This window comes from Eschscholzia californica, unplaced genomic scaffold (assembly GCF_041429995.1).
Source record: "Eschscholzia californica isolate CP2 unplaced genomic scaffold, dmEscCali1.0.p SCAF_5, whole genome shotgun sequence".
Lineage (NCBI taxonomy): Eukaryota > Viridiplantae > Streptophyta > Magnoliopsida > Ranunculales > Papaveraceae > Eschscholzia > Eschscholzia californica.
Window position 1 is genome coordinate 5,834,759 of NW_028238472.1, and position 18,551 is coordinate 5,853,309.

General features: G+C 36.5%; 1 protein-coding gene across 12 annotated transcripts; it reads right to left on the bottom strand.

Annotated features, from left to right (window-relative positions):
• Window positions 1-2,007: 2,007 nt before the first annotated feature.
• On the bottom strand, window positions 2,008-18,194 carry LOC147536556 (uncharacterized). Of its 12 annotated transcripts, none has more exons than XM_086639528.1 (26): window positions 17,786-18,194; window positions 17,342-17,422; window positions 15,472-15,609; window positions 14,780-14,890; window positions 14,635-14,685; window positions 14,405-14,505; window positions 12,661-12,751; window positions 12,310-12,444; window positions 11,943-12,200; window positions 11,737-11,815; window positions 11,139-11,230; window positions 10,944-11,027; window positions 10,673-10,747; window positions 10,551-10,598; window positions 9,695-9,790; window positions 9,151-9,380; window positions 5,062-8,561; window positions 4,890-4,969; window positions 4,583-4,666; window positions 4,271-4,342; window positions 4,080-4,188; window positions 3,919-3,973; window positions 3,502-3,630; window positions 3,258-3,375; window positions 2,894-2,976; window positions 2,008-2,759 (listed from the first exon to the last, which is right to left on the bottom strand). In XM_086639528.1, the coding sequence occupies exons 1-26, from the start codon at window positions 17,948-17,950 to the stop codon at window positions 2,339-2,341; spliced, it is 6,486 nt and encodes a 2,161-aa protein (XP_086495654.1). In that variant the 5' UTR covers window positions 17,951-18,194; the 3' UTR covers window positions 2,008-2,338. The 12 variants fall into 12 exon arrangements, with proteins under 12 accessions (XP_086495654.1, XP_086495655.1, XP_086495651.1 ...); XM_086639529.1 differs by having other exon boundaries at window positions 2,008-2,756; window positions 17,786-18,170; XM_086639525.1 differs by having other exon boundaries at window positions 3,919-4,012; window positions 17,786-18,170.
• Between the last annotated feature and the right edge of the window lie 357 nt (window positions 18,195-18,551).

An 18,551-nucleotide genomic window follows, 5' to 3' on the forward strand; every position in this document is an offset into this window, starting at 1 on the left:
CGATTTATTAAATCGAAAAACGATTCATGATACTATTTACGATTGAACAACTTTGATCCCAATGCTAACAACCACGGTCCATTACTAGTCACGAGGGGCAGTTGTTCCCTTTTGAATTCGATGTGAAAATTTCATTTTTGAGATAAATCGTATGAATTGTGATTTGAATCTACGATATGATTTATTACAACGAAAATGATTCATGTTACAATTTCATGAATTGTGATATGTGATATGTGATTGAAAACGAAAAACGATTTCATATTACGATTAACGATTGAACAACATTGTCTTCCAATATTAACAATCACGATGCATTGCTAGTTAAATATTACGATTAACGATTGATTCATGTTACGATACGATTTATTAAAACGAAAATGATTCATGTTACAATTTCATGAATTGTGATATGTGATTGAAAACGAAAAACGATTTCATGTTACGATTAACGATTGAACAATATTGTCTTCCAATATTAACAATCACGATGCATTGCTAGTTAAATATTACGATTAACGATTGATTCATGTTACGATACGATTTATTAAAACGAAAATGATTCATGTTATAATTTCATGAATTGTGATATGTGATATGTGATTGAAAACGAAAAACGATTTCATGTTACGATTAACGATTGAACAACATTGTCTTCCAATATTAACAATCACGATGCATTGCTAGTTAAATATTCTCGCGAAGGGTCGTTGTTAACTATTGAATTCGATGTAACGATTCATTTTGAATCGCATGAAAAGTAGCGACGACAATAGCATCTTGATCATACTTCTATTCACGAGTTTAGCCTAATAAGACTGATAGTATGTCGACTACATCTGCAATTGCATCATCAAAGTCAACCAAAATGTCAGCGCCGATATAATCTAATTCTCCATGCAGTTGATGAAGTATGAGTATCATGTCCCGTAAAATCTCTCACACTTTCGTCTTGTAAATAATATCGAGTCCCTATGACCTTGCTGATTGTAGAACACAAATAAATATTAAATATTTATATCTATTTACAATGGTAAAGAATAACGATTCATGTTACCATTAAACAACATTGGCTCCTACAGTTAACAACCACAGTGCATTGGTAGTCAAAGATTGCCGCGTGGGGCCGTTGTTACCTGCTAATTCAATATAAAAAATTTATATTAAAGATAAATTGTACGATTTCGGTTTAAATATAAATTTTTATTAAAACGAAAACGGTTTATTTTACGATGTATGATTTAACAACATTAGATTTCAAAATTAACAACCACGGTGCATTGCTAGTTACACATTGCCGCGAGGGGTCGTTGTTATGTACAGAATTTGATGTGAGAATTCATTTTAAAGATAAATCGCACGATTTGCGATTTGAATGTACTATAAGATTGGCTCCCACAAGTTAACAATGGTGGTGGATTGCTAGCCACAAATTGTCGCGGAGGTTGTTGTTACTTGTTAAATTCGATGTTAAACTTCTATTTTGAAGATGATTCGTGTGCGATTTTAATTACGATACAATTTATTCAATCGACAAACATTGGCTCCCACAATTGACAACCACAGTGCATTGCTAGTCAAAGACTGTCCGAGGGATCGATGTTACTTGGAGAATTCGATGTTAGAGTTACATTTTAAAGATAAATCTTACGAATTTGAATCGACGATGTGATTCATTAAATCGAAAAACGATTCATGTTATGATTTTGCAATTTGAATCTAATTTGAATTTGCGATTTGAATCTAAGTTGAAAATAACATTGTTATTTTGGATTGTGTAAGTTCTTTAAAAATGAAAAAAATTAAAGATTTAAGGAAAATTAATTTGAAAATCGTAGTTAAGTAATAAAATATGTTTTAGTAGTTGAATAATTGTAAGTGAGGGAAAACGTTATCCGAATTAAACATTTTACAAAAAAGAACACATAGAAATGAAAACTAATAGACAACCAGTAATAGTACTAATACATTAGGTTCATATGATTGTACCAAAAATAATCGGAGTAATTTTCTTCAAATAAATCAATTAAGGCTTATTATAGTGAAAAAGACTTAGATTCCAAATTTTCTCTGAATATCTGTGGTTACCAAGTAATGACTACTTATCTTTCTAAAGATAAGTAATGACTAACACAAACCCCAAGGCCGATGAAGAGACCAAGAACATTTGGAAATTGAACTATGATATACAATTTTCACATATAAAGTACATGATTTTTCTGTTAAATGTTGTTAGCCTACCTTAGAAATTGTTATCCCACTTTCGGTTAACACCAAAAAATTGTGTAAGTAATTCAAGCAACCCATATATAGGGATTGCTCAAAACTATACAGATCACTAATGCTTTCTCTCCCACTTCCCTTCACGACGTCCATCTCGTTCTCTCCTTTCTACCAACTGCCTTGACTTATTACTACCCCTAGATCCCCCAGGCCTCTGAGCAGATCCAAAACCCCCACCTTGTCCATCAAAAGCTGATGCAGAATCTGAATCACCAACACTACCTGTATCACCTGAATCTCTACTTCCCTCGAAGTTATCTTCATAAATTCCCCCACGTTCTTCTACCCGATCTCGTGATTGTAGAATAGTTGGAAGTTGACCTTGAAATTGCCGTGACCCACCTAAAACGACGGTAGGTGTGGCGGTGGTAGAACCTGCACCTATTGTTGGTTCACGCCCTGTACTGCTAGAACGAGCACTTCCTTCATGTCCTGATCTTCCATTATCTCTCTCCCGAAACCTGTCTCTAGGTCTACTGTATACCAAAATGTCTTTATTAAGGGATTCAAAGAGCAAATAATAATGACATTAGTAAAAAGGAATTACTAGAAGTGTACTAATTTAGTGTCGCCTTTATTTTGAAAAAGCTAGATGGGCTTTGAAGTATACCTATTGGGAGTTGCCGAAGAAAACTCTCTCCGTGATGGTCGAAGCCCAGATTCAGCTTGCTCTAGTTCTCGTTGAAGCTCTCTCTACAAACAAGTGGTTCTTTAGATCTATTTACCATCTCAGTTGACACTAGAGAAGTAGAAAAAGGGAAAACTCGATGGTCTATGGTGTTTATCCAATTTCCCAAAATATGGTTTATTTTCAAAATGCAAAGTTGACTTACAAAAGCATAAAGCGTTGAATAAGAAACTAAGTAGAGTCGAGTAGTACACTTTAACGGAGAATCAAACATTAAACAGAAGGCATGGAAGAATTAAAGACCAATAATAAATGGGACATAAGATCAATTGAGCATTCTCCTTACCTGGGTCTGCCTCTCTTTTTCCATATCAAGATTATGCCGCAACTCTCTAGTTTTTGTACGTTCAACCTCCAACATCCGCTGCCTCTCAATTTCCCGCTCCACCTCACCTGTCCTTTCCCTATTATGCATAAGCAGCATTTTCAGTTACGATACTAGTATACTGCCTGCAGTAATCAGCTAATCAAGTATATAAACTATAACTACTTGAGAAACTAAGATGAGCTATTGAAATTTTGGGCAAAACCTATCAAGTTCTTCGAGTAGCTCTGCTTCCCGTAATGCTGCCTCCTCCAAGTACTTTTGACGTGTTCGTCTAACAAAAAGTTTATTTTGCCTGCGAGCTGCTACTTCTTCTCTGAGCATGGACTTCTCCCTGATAACCAAAAGTAGAAGATATGAACAAAACAAACACAGTTACAGGATCCTCAAAGTTAAAACTGCTGTGGGATAGAAGTTGTATGATCTGTAATCTCCATCAATATGACTTAAATTTGGTCGCTAAATAGCCTGCGTCAACAGTAACTAGCGGATGAATTCAGGTTCTAGATCCATTCATAAAATTCTATAAAATGGTTTCCCCCGAATATGCTTATTGGGATATTGAATAATATAAAAGGATAAAATCATGTGACCACACAAAAGGAAAGCATAAAGCACTCACTGAGAACGAATCCAGTCCTTAATTTGCTGAAGACTTTTACTTTCCTTCTTATCATCTTTCGTTGATTCAGAGAGACAAATGTCAGCAAATAAATCTAATACCAATCGGGGACGTGTCAGATAAACAACACCGAAGAAATAAATTCTAAAAAAAATGTTTACTTGATACAAGTGGATTATGCTTATTTTCTTCTTTAATTTCTCTAGATAATTCATGCAGAGCTCGCTCCCTCTGAAGAAGGTCCATTTCTACCTCAGCCTCTTCCAGTTCCTAAATTAAGAGATCCACTCAATAATGAATGAGGAAAATGAAGGTGAAGTGGGGCGACCTGCCATTAATCATACAGACTTACCATAGCCTCCTGATCGATTTCCTTCAAGAAGAACTCAAAATAAGACTTAACAGAACTCATATCTGTAAGGACCTACATAAAATAAAATTTAAAAAATGAGTGGAATGAAAAAATTGACCACAGCAGAATTCATTATTAATCATTAAACTGGTAACATATTACAAGGGTAAAGGGTCAACTAAAAGCATGTTTCTATCACACAGAAACTGCAGCTGAGATAATTATTTATTTATTTTTTTGCAGGTAGCCCTAAACTATTTTTCGTCATAAAACAAGCACATGGGAATGTTCCTCCTAGGCAGGGTTTCGTACCTGAAGAATAGATTGTCGGGTGCTTCCAAAGTCCGGATCCCTTTCTTTAGTAAAAGAACTTGAAGATAACACTTCTTTCAGGACCTAACATGCAAAATTTTTTTTGTTTAATATCTGAGTAGATTAACATTTGCAAAACCAGTAACATTTGAGAAACCTATTACAAGCACTCCATCATTGAAAAGGAAGCAAATTATAACTTTTCAACTATCAATTCATTGATTTGTAGACAGATAGTCGATGAGAAGTCCTGAGATATTAACATCACCTAATAACTGTATACTGTGGCGCAACAAAAATTTTGTACCTGTTTAGCATCATCGCCTTCTGTTCTAAGTTTACATAGAGCTTGGCACACCTTCTTTTCCAGGTCACTGAGCCTTCCTTCTACTAAATGAATAAAGGACGACATATTTAAACAGTTTTGAAGTTTTATCGAGCTAATTCAATTTCAGAAGATACTGCAAGAAATACCATACCAGACGTTGTAAGTGCTAAGGTTTCCACGTCTCTCCAAACACTTTGAGGTATTAAAGAAATATCCTCAGAAGGGGCATGCAGACATGCACTTGCAAGTAGAGCTAAGGAAAGCCGTGTTACTGGGCTCCCACAGACTGAGTATGCAAGTCTGCCCAAACCATGAAACACAGTATCTGATGCCTCGAGAAAAGATTGCAACTGACTGCGATCAACAAGTGGGATGTAGTTTACTAGAATTGCCATTGCATGAATTCTCAAAACCATTGATTGATCAGATGATGCCAGCAATATCACTCTTTCCCATGTACTTGATACTAGAACGGTTAGAACCGGCTCAGAGATAGAAACGATCAAGTCAGATGCAGCTAACTTATCATGCTCTTTATATGATATATTTGCTGGTCCACCTTCACCATCTTGTCCAACAAGTCGTCCTAGGTGTTGAAGTGCAACAGATCTTTGTTCAGGTTCCGGGTGAGCCAACATGGTGCAGAACATATCAACAAATGAAGCCTCATCCTCGTGAAGGCTACTGATACCTCTCGTGAATAATATTGACAACCATTTATCTGTCTGAAGGCGCCATGCTAGTGTTGGTGCATGAAAACAGATATGCTTAATAGCAGAACATATAGTTCCAAGCACAATATCCAGACAAAAACAAGGAGGCAACCCAAGTAGATAATCGATTATAGTAGACGCCACTTGCCAACAATGATGTTTTACAAGCATTGTAACAGCTCCAGACAGTCCTTCAAGACTATTTCTCCAGTGAACTGAATCACATTCATTTGAGTCAGATGATAGAACAACTCCAGAATCATAGCCTTTGCTGCCAGATGATTTCTGCAGAGATGACAAGCATCTTGAGTACATATAGCACTTGGCTGTTGTAACTGTTAGCTTCTTTGATAGTTGAGGATGAAGTTTCCAACAGAGCTCAATTGTTGGATTAAGTTTGGAAACTAAACTATCTAAACACAAGAAAAATTCATCTATTTCTTCAGCTGACAAAGCATGAAACTTCTTATCTAAAAGATTAGTATCTTCCTCGGTACCTTCAAACTGATTGCTGACAGCATCAAGAAAGCATGACAAAGCGGAGTTATTACTGAGAACTGAAATAGAGGTGACTCCAGGATGTGGCTTCTGCACTGGAACATTTAGGTTGAACCCTTTTAAAGTCTTGACTAGTACAAGTCTGCAACCATCCATTAGATTCTGAAATGCACATAGGTAGTCATAGAAAGCAGAAGGTGGTTCAGACTTCGAGAAATCGGTCCACAAGACCAAGGTCTGCAGAAGTTCTATTTTCTTCTGAAATGACAAATCAGGGAATAGAGAACCCAAAATAAAAATCATCAGCTCTCCCCTGGCTAATCTTTCTCCTTTAACATCTTCCTTTTCAACTCTGTTCCTCATGCTGAGGAAAAGTTCATTGAAACATAACAACTCAAAATTAAGACAGGAAGAGTTATCTATCACAATTTGCTCATCATCAGACACTTTCTTGAGAGCATATGAGATTAGTGGTTTCAGAACACGCAAAACAGAATCAAGGTAAGCAACATCACAGTAAGAGGTTCTACAAAGGGACACCAATACTTGAACTACTCTAGGTAGTTCAGGCACCATCTCTTCCATGTGCTCAACCAATATAGCCTCAAGTACATATAAGATTATTGCTTTCGCATTTTTAGCAGCATAACCTTTTAAATAGTTGGAAGTAGATCTACTGAATTGTTGGTTTCTTCCTGCATCGAAGAACGGCCATAAACAAATATCAGAAAACCAACACATGATGTCAGGAATGAAAGTAGAGGGAAGAGATTTCAACTGCAACCCAACAGCCTCCAAAATGATCTCCCCAAATGCTTCAAATTGCCTTTTCAAATTGGGAAAGAATTTGTGTAGGTCAGGGTACATCACATGAAAAGATCCATCTACTTGAGATCGCTGAAGATCAAATCCTTTACTAACCTCCAAATTGTTTTTCGTCGGTAACTGCCCCAACTTTGTCTTATCATCTTTCACTATATTATCCACAAGGGCGAGATCATCTGCAAATATCGACAATAAAGTTGTTATCTCTGCCAAATCGGAGACAAGAAAGAGCCTATCCTTCAGATACTGTTTTCCATAACGGGATATTGCCATCCACCCAAGGAACCGAACAAGAGGGGAAGAAGATGAAGAGAACTTGGATATTCTCTGCATCCAAGAAGAAAGAGGAATCAGACTTCTGAAACGAAATCCACTTTTGACCTTAACCGAGAAGTCTGGCCCTTCGTCACCAGCACTGGAAGCAATAACCAATCTTTGAAGAATCATCCAGCGTCTTTGTATCCCATGTACTTTCTCATCACTCAACAGCAGATTTCCCTCTTTCAGCTGATGATAGAAAGATGTAAGCATACCATTAAGGTATTCAGCAGATCCCATAATGATGTCAATCACGTCTTCGGGGGAGCAGAAGAGATCAGTGGCAGAATGCAACAAGAACAACAGACTTTGCATGAGAATCTCGTGCATCGACTGATGTTCTGTATGTAAGCGCCGAATCAGAAAGTGGCATAGTAAAGCCTGATTATGTCGAACTAATGTTACGGCATCTGTAGAATGTGCATCTTCTGATGATATTTGAACACTCTGCTCGTTTCCAAAACTACCATATGGACATTTATCTTCAGCTGAGACCCTTCTCTGATACTCTCTGTCCAATTCAGCAGCTTCGAGGAGTATCTGCAGAACAGTTATGTCCCTTGCTCTTTCAAGATGAGCAATTGTTTCCAAGTCATTGTTCTTATTTCCACAATCGCTTCTCAGCTTTACAGTTTCATGTTTATGATGACTGACGGTTCTATTGCTATTCATCTGGTTTATAAGCTTTGGACTGGTTCTGAAGGCCATCATAAAGAACGGATTGATGTAGCACTCTGCAGCTAAAAGCAAAGCGTCAATAGCAGCATCATGACCCTCTGGAGATACATCATTTTGTGAATGTAACTCCGCTGCCAAACGCCGAAATTCGGAAGCCCTGAGCTCACAATCTCCATGATTCATAAGCTGCAAATAATCAGCCTGCAAGTTGAAGTACTCAACAGAAAACCCAACATCCAAAACCAAACTATTCTGGAAGTGTGTACTCAAATTTGTGTCAACTAAATGTTTCCCCTCTTGGCCGAAAGCACTGCTATTAGATTCTGTAATGCTTTTATCTGGACTATGGACTTCAAAAGAGTTAGACATGTTCCTCAGAGACTCATTTTTCAGTTCTGGTGGGGAAAATAACAAGCCAGCCTCATCAAAGACATCCATCTTCACAGGTATATCAACAACTTCAGTCTTCCCATCAGACTCTTCTGGGCCATTGAGTTTTGACAAGGATCCTTCATGGCTAGCTGAAGGTTCCTGCTGCGCAGCATTACTCATACGGCATACGCAAAGGTCAATCTCAGGAGGCAGTGGCATGTTTGGATCCAAAATTGAGAGAAGTACACTGCATAAAAAAAAAGTAAATATATTTACATAAGTAAATGAAATCGTGTCACTTCAAGAAAAATCAATGCAAAGAAGAAACACTATCAATTCATTCTATGAATAGCATTAGCTTCTCAAGGCATCAAGTTTGAAACAATTTCAACGTTTCTTTTCATGGTTATTAACAACGTTTTCGGCATAAAACTGTGCGTAACATGGAAATCAATACGATAATGGCATCTTAGACCAGCATGAAGGGACGGATACAGCGAAAGGAGAAGTCCAGTCTCTCCAGTATAAGGATACAGATGTAGACCTATATTTTTTCCGTAGCTACTAGCTATTGAGATACTTACAACTCTTTCTTACACTACACACAAGAGAAGAGAACCTAGAGTGTTGTTTTAAGGTTCTAACACGATTGTCAGCATGTTCACAAAAGATGAACATAGAATGTCTCACATATACCTACTGCAGTGTATGGAGCATTTGAGTGTCGCATATAAGTATTTAGAAAAATAATAAAAAGGAGCATCCATGCTACAAACCTACGATGACTTTGAAAAAGTAGTTTAACAAACCAATAAGAGAAAACAGGTACTGATTACCTTGGCGCAACTGATCCACGTCTCCATTCAGACTCAATTGATGGAAGTACTGCAGGTTTATGCACTGCTGCACGAATAATGTTAAGAGCAACAGCACAACTGTATTCCTGCTTCTCCAGAAAAACAGCAGAAACGTCTCCAAAAGCAATTGTATTCTTCACCGCAGTTACAGCAGGATCAAGAAAGGGTTCTAACATCTCCACAAGAAACAGTACTTTATGCTTAGCGTCCTGAAGGTGCATAAAAGAAAGGTTAAGAGGAATTGGACTCTCTTCCCAGGATCCTTGTAGATGTACACTAAAATCATGGTTAAGCAATACACATAAGAAAGCTCATTGAACTTGTGATTATAGTTGCATTGAACATTTACAATTGTGTTTCTTGGGAGACATTTACAAATATGTACGATTAACTATTTCCAGACAATTCCGACATGCACAATACACACCCTAAGAATCTCTCCAGATAAGGATATGGTCCTCTCAATTTAGGTACGTAGTGAAGAAACCAAGAACATAATGATTAAAAATCAGAAACGTAATACCTTATATTTTGCTAGTACATCGTCCATATTTCCTGATAACGCCAAAACAATGTACTTGAGAGCAACTCGAGCACGAGCAATAGAAGTTCGAGCACCCTAAAATATAAGAAAGAAGGATTGTTAATATGCCTTGCAAAGGATTTAAATAGTCTAGTTTCTTCGTGGGGAAATATTCGTATCCTAGGATAGGTAAAAAGCTTTGAAGTTCATCCCTCGTACAGTGGTTTGGAGTATTCGAAAGGCTCGTCAGTCGTAATAGAGCTATTGTTAGGGAGGAGGGTAGACTTGGACACCGTCAAGTTGCGGTCCTAACATTACTCTCCTTCGATGTCTTATTTTTACTATCTCATTGGTCTCCTGTTTGCAACATTGTTGCCAAATTTGTGGTCATCCAACTCAAAACCAATTGGCAATGAGTGGAGAGGACCTAAACGTTATATGCTTGGTTGCTAGATACCCCTTCTCCCATGTGGGACTCTTCTCACACGCCTCCTCACGTGTGGTGTATTTCAGCCTAACACGTGTTTTTTTCTTTCTTCTTGGGTAACGTGGAGCACGTGTGGCTTTTAAGCCAATCACGTGTGAGCCCAGCTCTGATACCATGTTAAATTTGTGGTCATCCAACTCAAAACCAATTGGCAGTGCGTGGAGAGGACCTAGACATTATATGCTTGGTTGCTAAATACCCCTTCTCCCATGTAGGACTATTCTCACAGTAATCAGCTAGTTTAATGTATCTCGTCTTTTGTAAATTCCTAATATTAATGTACTTATTCTATCTCATGTTCAAGAAAAACCCACAATAATCATATTCATCTACCCAGGTTAGAACTGAAAAAAAAAACTACTAACTTGCCTGGATTGTGCCTAGAAGCTCTTCCAGAAGCTCAATGGTTAAGTCAACCTGTGTCAGGGTTAGCCCGAAAGAAAGGAATAAAAGAAGAAAAAGATAAGTTCAGGGAAGGAGATGATATGAACCTTCGCAATCACGACTGATATCCATGGTGCCAACGGCCCAGAGCAGAGATCTATCAGAACACAAGCTGTCTTCCCCTGTTCGATCAAGTAAGAGCAATTTATTTCCAGTTATTGACAAAATCAACTAATTACATCACGACTAAATCCTAAAACACAAGTACACTTACTTCAAGTGGAAACAAAAAATATACCAACTGTTTAAGTCCAAATATTATGTTGATAAGAAAAACATATTAGGTCTACAACACTCTGAAAGAGTTGAAATACAAACATGTGATGGAGAGAATGAGGACAAGTAGCCCGAACAAGAATGTAGAAGAGGACGGTACACAGATGAAGATGAAGTTGCTACAATCTGCAATGGAATTTATGGTAATGTTCAATTAAAAAATCCATGGAGAAACTTAACCAGAGAAAGGTATAAAGTGAAGATATAGTCACAGTAGAATGAAATGCTTATTGTAACCTGATAGAGGGACTGCTGCACGAACGGCTGTTTCCATTGACTGAAACCTTCATCAATTTGGTCTGAAGAACTGCTAACAGGAGGACGAAGTGCTATAATATGCCAAAAATTTACATATTCAGTAACCTAGTCTAACTGTCATAAATTTGAGAAACTTAAAAAAGGCTGTTCTCAAGCAAGATCATCTTTTAAGAAGCATCCCCCTGGGACTGAAATGCAAAAAAGCCCTTAAATATATGTTTCTTCTCGCTTGACCATTTTCTTAAAGAACAAAGACTGAAAGATGAAGCATAATACCTCTCTCGCGTGAAAACCTTTCGGAAAATAAATATATAGCTACGTTAAATTTTGAGAAACTTAAACCAAAAAAAGGTTGTTCTCCAGCAAGATAATCTTATAGAAATTAGAAAGCATCCCCCTGGGTTGAAATTCCAAACAGCCCTTAAATATTTGTTTCTTCTCGCTTGACCGTTTTCTTAAAGATCAAAAAGAATGAATGAGGAAAGCATAATACCTCTCACGTGAAAACCTTTTGGAAAACTAAATATATAGCTACGTTTAAACACCTCAGAGGACTAATGTGGGAAAGATACAAAACCTGGCAGCAATGCTTGAATTAGTGGCAGTACAGACCAAAACTCGGAACTATTATCTGCCAACTTGCGGCAGAGGAGGGGCTGAAGGTTTAATAAAATTAACAAAAGTTAAGTATCAATTTGAATTACTAACAGATGCATAAAAATATAAAGCATGTTTCCTCATTTGAGTAGGAAATGAATAACAAGATCGCCGTCTAAAACTAACCTGCGATGCACATGCATATATAACATGTAGAATTCCTTCTTCAACTGCACTAATATCCAAAATGTTAACATAGTTTGAATCCCAGTGATCAGGTAATTTTAGCTCTTCTCCAAATAAACTTGAGTAATCGGCTAAAAGCAAATTATTAGATGGTTCATCTTTGCTCGTGTCATCAGAAAATGATGTTAATTCACTGGATGGAGGTGGTTCTTCTAGTGATTCACTAGGCTCATTGAGCTTCCAAAGAACTCCTGAAGCCTGAAACAAACACAATTATCCATATCAATCTAAACAATTTCTCAATCATCAAATACAGGGTAACAATCAGAGGACATAGGTGCAAACAGGGAAAGCCCCTAGCGCTTACCACGCGGCAAACAGTTCCTAGATGAGAATCCATATATGCCTTCCTAAGGAGCATGAAGACTGTGTCTGCACGAAAAACTAAACCTGAAGCAGGTTGGCCAACAGATGGTGGGCTGCGTGACTTCCTCGGTTGAGCCTGTGATCACATTTATAATTTATTCAGTAATATTATCTCCATTACAAGTCCAACATAAGACGTTACAACTATTGGAAAGTAAATTGTTACAGCTAAACCATATATGGCGCTGCTACGTAGAACAATTTTTTTTCCTTGTTCTTCAAAATCCATTGAATTCGACAATCTTTAAGATGGAACACCAAAAATGACCAAAACAGAAAAGAAAACAATCACCTCAAAATTGGAGGAAACAGTTAAGGTTGAAGACTGGGTGCTTCTTGAAGTATCCAAATCAATAAAGTTGCAAGAAGCTCTCGAAGTATCCCTATTTTTACAACAGATCCATGTCAAGACAAACTTAGGAAAAGTAGTAAAGATAATTTCTGTAAGAATTAAAACTCCAGAAGAAAATCCCCCCAAAAATCTAGGAAGTCCAATATGGGAATGCTCAACTGCATTATCAGAAGTAAATGGTTAGAGTGAAATAGACTATGCTCGGTTCACATAATAACATGAGAAGATATCCAAGTATTAAGACAGACAAATATTTGAATTCATACGAGAACATAATGACACTAAAACTAAAACCCAAGGGTTACGATATCACCCACTTACTGTCATGGAATCTAATTCACTAAATCAGGAGTTGACTCAACCTATACCTGATCTTCTTTCATTTTAATTTGCATCAGACAGGGTCAACATCCCATAGTATTTGTACCTTGTAAGATCCCAGATTACTTGCTGCTTTATTGTAAAATTCTATTTTCTGTTTCAGTCTTTTGGTTATCATAATTTAAAACAATAAAGTTGATAAAATTCATCGTTTCAAGATATAGGTAAATCTCGAGTAGAACTCTATCTCGGTCCTAAAAAAACCAACATGTTCTATAATTTTATGTTGATGATGGCTCAATAATATGAGAATATCAATTATTTTGAAAAGATTAAGATGACATCTAAATCCTAAAACAGAAGAACAGAATAGGAAAACCAGCAAATATCTAAATCTTGTTATTACATAGTTTACCAATATTTATTTCTAACATTTTAAATACTAACTGGCGAACTTAGTAAATAATTATCCAATAATTGATTAATAACATTAATGATCTTATCAGTACATAATAAGAAATCATACTCAGTGACAACAATATTAATGTATCAAACAGAGGAAAATCTTATTATGCTTCTATTCCATTTTTTGAATTAAATTTTTATAAGTTAAAACACAAATTGAGAGAGAGATAGAGAGACAGAGAGACGAGAGACTTCAGTAGAAATTAAGTATGATTTAGGAGGCTTAAACAAAATACATAAAAAAGAGGCATGCGACAGACTCGTGCAGGGTGAATGGAGACTGAAAATCGATAGAAACATGTGTTGAAATCCGCGTGTTGAAATCTTGCGGAGATAAATAAGGTAATCTGAAAAGAAATAAGTTCCTGGCGTTTAGATTGGAGAGAAGTAAAGTACGATGATGTGGCAAAACTTACACGAGAAGTCGTGACGTAATGTATTTCTTTACACTACTTTGACCCACTGTTGCTTTTATCTGAGGTTGAACATGAAAATGTCGTGTTTACAGTATACAGAGTCTGACTGAGATGTGCGTCGTACATATAGGATATGAATGATTGAGATAGGAGGAAAAGGTATGCATAGTCGTAACATAGAGTTCACCAATTACGTGAATAAATATCTAGATACTCTATTTCTTTACGGAATAGATATACATATATTTCGCCATTCAATTTGACGAGGTTAACCAATCAAGTAGGTTGATACGAGAATAACTAGACTTGCTTTTAGGTTACGCTACCGAGCAACTAACTTAATCTCAGACTTCTGTTGTTGTGTTAAGAAGGCCTTCTGCTCTTTCAACTACATATATTCGGTGTGGAACGATTCTTCAAGTATTCAAGAAATGTAGCTTGATTTTTGCAGGGAAATGAACACAATTATGATTGAAGCAGACCTTTCATTGACAACATGGAGAATTGGATAAAATGGGCCCACAAGCATAGCAAGAAAGCGGATGTTAGACTCTGCTGCCTCTGCAAAATTGGTGAGATCTACCTGCACATTGAAAAGAATACTGTAATAACTAATAAGAATAAGGATAGCAAAAAGTCTGAATGAACAAGGTGGCAAGACTTGTTACTCCACTAAGAAGAAAAGATAAGTAGAAGAAGTGTAGAACTATACCTCAAGTTGCGGAAGGAACACCAGCAAGCGATTTGTGACGTCTTGCAGCAACTACAAACTGATGAACATTAGGAGTCACAGCAATATGATACCAAACCGGTTAGATTCTAACAAAACTCAACTACCAAAAGATATTATGATCCACCTGAAGGTGCAGATTTTGAGGATCTTGTTTGTGAGAGATGATGTTTGGTAGAAGATAATTAACAACAGGTTGAAATTCTGGCTCCAGACCAGTTACGGAAACCCCAATTAACTGCAGAAAACGGGTAAAGTTGCAAACTTTAGAAGACCAAAAGTAAATAAACATACACTAAAATACCGCATTAAATTCAAGATAACAAGTTCCACATAACTGAATCAGTTTAGGGAAGGGGGGCAAAGTTTACACATCAAAGATTTACTTAACTACCCAACCATTGGTACTAGTGGTGAGTGAATTCATTCGAATCATCCCTCATGTTCAAGGATTTTCTCATTCTTACTCTTTAGCAGTTGCATATGATAATTCATGGTTGATATAAATGCAGTGCATGAATGAAACCTATAAAACAACTAGAAAAATAAATTTTGTTTCTAAAAATAAGAGACTCGTGGATGAGTTCCTCAATTTGTTCATCATCGCCGGCATCTCTTGTTTCAGATATAAGTTTCACAGCTCTTCATTATCGTTTGCACATTTTGCTTAGAAGTTAGAACACATTGAGTTATTCCACTAAATAACTTATCTCTCCCAGACAAACAGGGGGGAGGAGAGAGGACCAGAGGACCCACCCCACAATTAAAATGAAGTTCCTATTCTACATTAGAAGATGTAATACATTTAAGCAAGTTTACCTGAATGAAAAATATAGCTATAGGGTTCCCACGCAAACAAGATATCCGAACATAGCGGCATGGAGTGTAGTTCATAGGATACACCATGTCACGTCGTGGTGCTTCACATCGAGGGCGAACTTTAACAAATGACTCCGGCTGCAAAATAGAGCAACTAATATGATGGAAAAGAAGTCCAAAGTGTGCATTAGAAACCATACTTCTTTTTCCACTTATTGACTAAGCATTATTGCCTCAAGAAATACCATAACTTCAATAAGATTTTTATGTGATTAGATCCCTCTTATAGAGTATCTTGGTAAAAGGATTCTCGGTTCCTTTCTCTAAGAAAAGGATGAAAAGGTAATGCAAATAAATGCTTCTAAAAACAAGCTTAATTTTGAATTGAAAATACCGGGGTACACATACTACCATCTAATCTATATAAAGGGAATCAACGTTATAGTGGAGCTTTATTTCATCATTTCATTTCACCTTAACACTACAAGTGAACATATCTTACATTTTTCCAAGATGGCATTTTTATCAACATGTGCTCACGCCTCATTCACAAGACCAGCTAAAAAGGCCTTATGTTTTCATAGCTGAATATTACAGAATTATGCATAAAACTTGCAAATAACCGTGTACTAAAATCTGTTAGAATAATGTATATAATAGTTAGGGGTTGTTTAGTTATTTGCCCCTTAAGGGCCTTTTAGTCTTTATCTTTGCTATATATATGTTAGCTTGTAAACCTAGTTAAACCAATGAGAATCCTTGCCTTCATTGTTCCTCTCTTCTTCTAATATTGTTTTTGGTTTCTATATGGTATCAGAGCAAGGTTCTTCAAGTATTTCTATGGTTTGAATTGGAAGAGGAGACAAGATGAAGGTGGGGTGCGGCTACTCGGGTTCAGTTTAGTTGAGGCTACTTCAATATAGGCGGTTTTGATTTTACTTTTGATTTTGGGAGGCGGTTTTATAGGGTTTGTTAGAAGATTTGGTGTTATTTTTTATTGGTTATATTTGCGTTTTTCGTTATATTTGGTATTGAATTGAGCAAATGGAGAGTGGAAAAGATGATTCATTGCAAGCTATTAGTATAAGATTGAACGGTAAAAACTACTCTTATTGGAGTTTATTGATGAGAAATTTCTTGAAAGGGAAATATTTGTGGGATTACATTGAGGGTACTGCTGTTAAACCAATTGATAGATCAAAGGAAAACTTTGCTGAGTTATCTAGGTTTTGGGAAGCAAACAATTCAAAGATTATTACTTGGATTAATAACTCAGTAGATAACACTATTCGATATCAGTTGGCGAAATTTCAAACTTGGTACTTGAGACGTGTCTCTTCAGCCATAAGTTCATTAACAACTTTAGCAATAGAGGGAAGTGGCTTACCATGCAAAATTGTACTACGAATAGATTCAAAATCACTACGCAAAGCCATCAAAAACTGAACCAAACGACCTTCCTCCCTACGAGCAATATAAGGAGGACAAGCCTGCAACTCTTCGGATTCTGTAAGAGCTAACTGATCCCAAAGATCAGTCATTGCAGCATGAAATTCTTGAATACTCATATCTCTCTGTTCCATATTTCTAATATCAGCTTTTAACGTATATTGTGTTGCAAAGTTCGACTGTTGGAACATATCTGCTAAGTAAAACCACATCTCACGACAAGTTTACTGTTGGAACATATCTGCTAAGTAATATCTCTCTTTCCATATTTCAAGTTTACCGTTCTATCAACATATTTATCATATTTAATATCTAAATTAGCTGCTAATCGATAAAATATATTCTCCTCTTTCGGTTACTTAATGAATAAAAAATGCAAAACGATGCAGAAAATTGAGGTCAATTAAATCAATTGCCTGACCTTATAACGCAAGCCAACTGCAATTTCCCATTCAAGAACTGACTTATTATAAATCCTTATATGCGAAAGCAAACATGGTTCCTGCATACAGAACAAACCCAAGAAGAAATTTTTTTCAAATGCTAAGATGTGAACATAAGATTGAATACCCATTCAAAAGTGAAAAATAATTGATTCAAACAATAAGACTTGGATCCACCTACATGATTGAAATTCAAGTCTCCAATTTAGTGCATTAACAAAACTCAATTCAACTAAATATTCAACTTAATGGGGTTTCTTTTTAGCAGGTTTCTAGTTCAATACACTTATTCAAACCTAATATACCTAAGATTCAACTAAATATTCAACCAAACTGAAATGAGAAAAAAAAAATCGTAAGTTAACTGAACTAGGAAGAGATTTAAGAGAGAGAGAGAGAGAGAGAGAGAGAGAGAGAAATACATCGAGTTCGAGAAGGATCCATTCTTTAGTGTTAGTACCAGTAGACCAATGAGAACGAAGATCAGTATCAAGAACATGAAGTGCTTTCTGTGTGGGAGATTCACGAGACATGCCCTTGATTTTGTATGGTAAAGACTTCACCCTAGGCTCCAATTCCATTTCCATATCTTCTTTTTTTTTTAACTAATCTAGGTTTTAGGTTTAAGATTGTAACTTAAAGTTTGAATATTTGATTTATCTTCTCATTCGATTAGAGAGAGAAAGTCCTAGAGAGAGAAAGTGCTAGAGAGAGAAGGGAAGGGAAGGGGGGTTTTAGAAGAAGAAGAATTTGATCTGGTTTTGTTGGATTTTCTGGCGGGTTGGGCGACTTGGCGTTTGGGGACGCTGGGCTTTTACAAAGCGCACACACAGTGACACAGATAAAGGCACACACAAACTGGGTGTTTAATAGGTATTTCTGCCATGGGAAAGGTTAAATGCACTCACCAATTTTGTTATATACAGTCACTCTTCTTTGACTTGAACAAAAGTTACATTACCTTTGATGTGTGTATATAACAAAATTGGTGACTACATTTGATTTAAGTGTATATCACAAAATTGGCGAGGACATTTAGAAGTTCTCTTCGCCCATTTATTTTAGTTTGTGTTTTGGTAAAACTAGAAAAAAAAATTTAACACCCGGTGGCAATAGTTGTTTTTGGCAACAGATAGCTCAGTTTGTTAGTGCATCTACTCCGTAACGCTGAGGTCTCAGGTTTGATCC